Below are 2,500 nucleotides of genomic sequence, written 5' to 3'. Positions count from 1 at the left end.
TTTAGCTCTTACAGATTTTGACAAAAAAATAACAGCACAAAGGTACTGCGACTGTTAAGAAACGAGGCGATTTTTAGAAAAATTTACCGAAGGAAACGCGAGAAATTCACGGTTAATTAACTGCGCTGACGTCACAAAAATCCGAAAAACACGCGTGGTTCGGGGTCGTGTGAGCGAAATACGCGCGCGAGCCATCACGCCCGCATGCGCATAATGACATAGCTGTATGGAACATGTGCTTTCTACCAAAGACCATTTAACTGGTATAATTACCAGTGATTTCAGTGATATCTCACCAGTTATGGAACGAGAAGATGGAAAACTCTATTTAGTTGCTTACACTAGTTATGTTCTTCAAAGTACTTGACTATTGTTGCCAAAATTCGAGCCGTGGTGGTCACTCGTGGTGATTGCAATGGCGATGAAGAAGGTGGTTGTGAAAGTGTCGCAATAAGCCCTTCCTTTCCAAACCTGCTGTACACTCTTTGGAGATCGTGAAATGCCAGCCCACTTCCGGATATTTTTTCAATCATGTTCTTCTTGAGGTATTGCGGATGATGAAGATTTCCTTTGAAAGTCTGCATTAGAATATGGCGGCGATCCAAATAAATCACGTCCTCAGCTGCGTGGCTTGCACTTACAACACCCGAGTTCTCGACCACAGTTTTCTCCGAAAGGTCTATCCGTGACTCAAAAAGTATTTTTCGTAGTGCTAAAACATCTTCTAAAGCATCGTGTGCGTTGAAGGACTTTTGGAACAGGAAAGAATACAGTGATGATTGGTTCGTCTTTGGGAAGGTTCCATCAGGATTTTGCAAGAAGGAAACTTTTTCTCTGACAAGTGTTTTAAACAACGTGAGAGAATCGGCAAAGAAAACGTCCATTGCCTGTAATCTTTCTTTAAAGTCGCTCTCAGAATTTCTCAACAGGACTGGAACGTCAAATGTGAGAGAATTGTGACCTAGGAGCACCGTTACGACATTCTTGTTTGTGCGTGACTTGGCTCTTTCTACTGACCGTGAAACAAAGCCAAGAAACTGTGACATTGCTTCCTTCAACGGTAGTGTACTTACTTCTTTGTTGTCTTTGTAAAGTTTCCTTTCGCCATTTACCTTGACTATTTTAAGTTTGTTTACTTTTGACGCGAAATGATCAATGTCATGTACAGGTAAAGTGTAAGTTGAAAATTGATAAAGGCCAGTTTGGTCAGTAGCTGATAATTGACAGAGCTCAGCAGATTTTCCTGTAGTGTTTGTTTCAGTGTCAAAAATTAAGAAGTTATAAAATTTGTTTTCATCATATTTCACTTTTGTTGCCAGTGGTCGTGGAGTGTATGGTGAAACAATGGTCTCAATTTCTTTCATGGTACTTGCAGGCAAGATGCTCAGATCTAGGTTCAGTCCAATTCCGGTTTCATATGTTTTTCCTTCTTTTGCTTCTTTTTTAGCAGTTTGTACACTGTTTTGCCTGCGGGCATTGGCTCTTCCCCGTTTATAAGCCAAAGAAGATTTTCTGAGTTTATCTTTTTGAACATGATTAGTCATTTTTTCTCCATACATTTCACAGAAATTGCCAGGCTCAATATTGAGTGCCTCAAGTGTACTGCTGATATAGGTATATCTTAAATTTGTCTGAGCGACTCCACAGGCCACACGAAAATCATTGCTTTCACTTCCACCATAGAATCTGATTTTTGGATTTTTCCATCCAATTACACTGTTAAGCGCCTCATTTCGCTGGGAATTTGTCAAAGGTGCAAGCTTCTCTGCCACAGCATCAGTAGAGTAGTCATTGACAGGGACCGCGGAGGGGGAGGGGCTGGTAGGGCCGCGGCCCCACCACTTTTTTGCGCCCCCGCCCCCACTTTTTGCGCTAAAAAGAAAAATAATTAAAATTAAAAAAAAGACTTGAAACAAGTTTTTTTTCCGTCTATATTCCGCTATATTCTCTGTATTTTCTTTAATTTCAAACGCCAGGCATTTTGTGGGGCTCCTGTGCTTTTCGCGGTAATTGTGCCCTGGGGCCGACTTGCCCCTTGATCAAACGCCATGCCTTGGCAATTGCCTTGGCCACCCCTTCGCTTCGTTCGGCAGCGTGTTTTGTACTTCCAGCTCCGTCAGAGTTTTTAGCAGTTTTATCAGACGAAATGAAGATTATTACTAGCTTTTTCAAGCCAAACAAAGGTGAGTAGTTGTTTTGAGTTGATAAAAGTTTTATGTTTTGTCTTTCTCCTTTCGAATCAATGAAATATTCGATGGCAAGAAGAATTACATTACTTGAACAGTGAACGGCCATAGGGCTATTGCATTTAAAATCCGTACCCCCCGGTTGAGGACTTACCTTTTCATCTTACCCCTTAAGATTGGCTAAAATTGCATTCACCGCTGAAGACTTTCGTAAAACATGGGTTTACCCCTGAAGAATTGAGTCATACCCCTGAAGAATTTGGGTTTACCCCTGAAGAATTTTGCGAAAATTAAGGCTTCACCCCCAAAGAATT

The 2,500-nt window shown here is 41.3% G+C and overlaps 1 protein-coding gene and 1 long non-coding RNA gene across 4 annotated transcripts in view; both read right to left on the bottom strand.

Annotated features, from left to right (window-relative positions):
- LOC140952890 (uncharacterized) overlaps positions 1-2,500 on the bottom strand; it is a 24,207-nt gene that overhangs the window by 2,230 nt on the left and 19,477 nt on the right. The gene's annotated exons all lie outside the window — the stretch shown is intronic.
- The window catches only part of LOC140952255 (uncharacterized), a 4,185-nt gene continuing 2,026 nt past the window's right edge, over positions 342-2,500 (bottom strand). Inside the window, exon 4 of the mRNA XM_073401690.1 lies at positions 342-1,797. Coding sequence (XP_073257791.1) covers positions 342-1,797 — 1,456 coding nt within the window. The remainder of the gene's footprint in view (positions 1,798-2,500) is intronic.

The sequence above is a fragment of the Porites lutea genome, chromosome 11 (genome assembly GCF_958299795.1).
Source record: "Porites lutea chromosome 11, jaPorLute2.1, whole genome shotgun sequence".
Taxonomy (NCBI): domain Eukaryota; kingdom Metazoa; phylum Cnidaria; class Anthozoa; order Scleractinia; family Poritidae; genus Porites; species Porites lutea.
The sequence above is the reverse complement of the archived record's forward strand: the minus strand, read 5'-3'. Positions and strand labels throughout refer to the sequence as shown.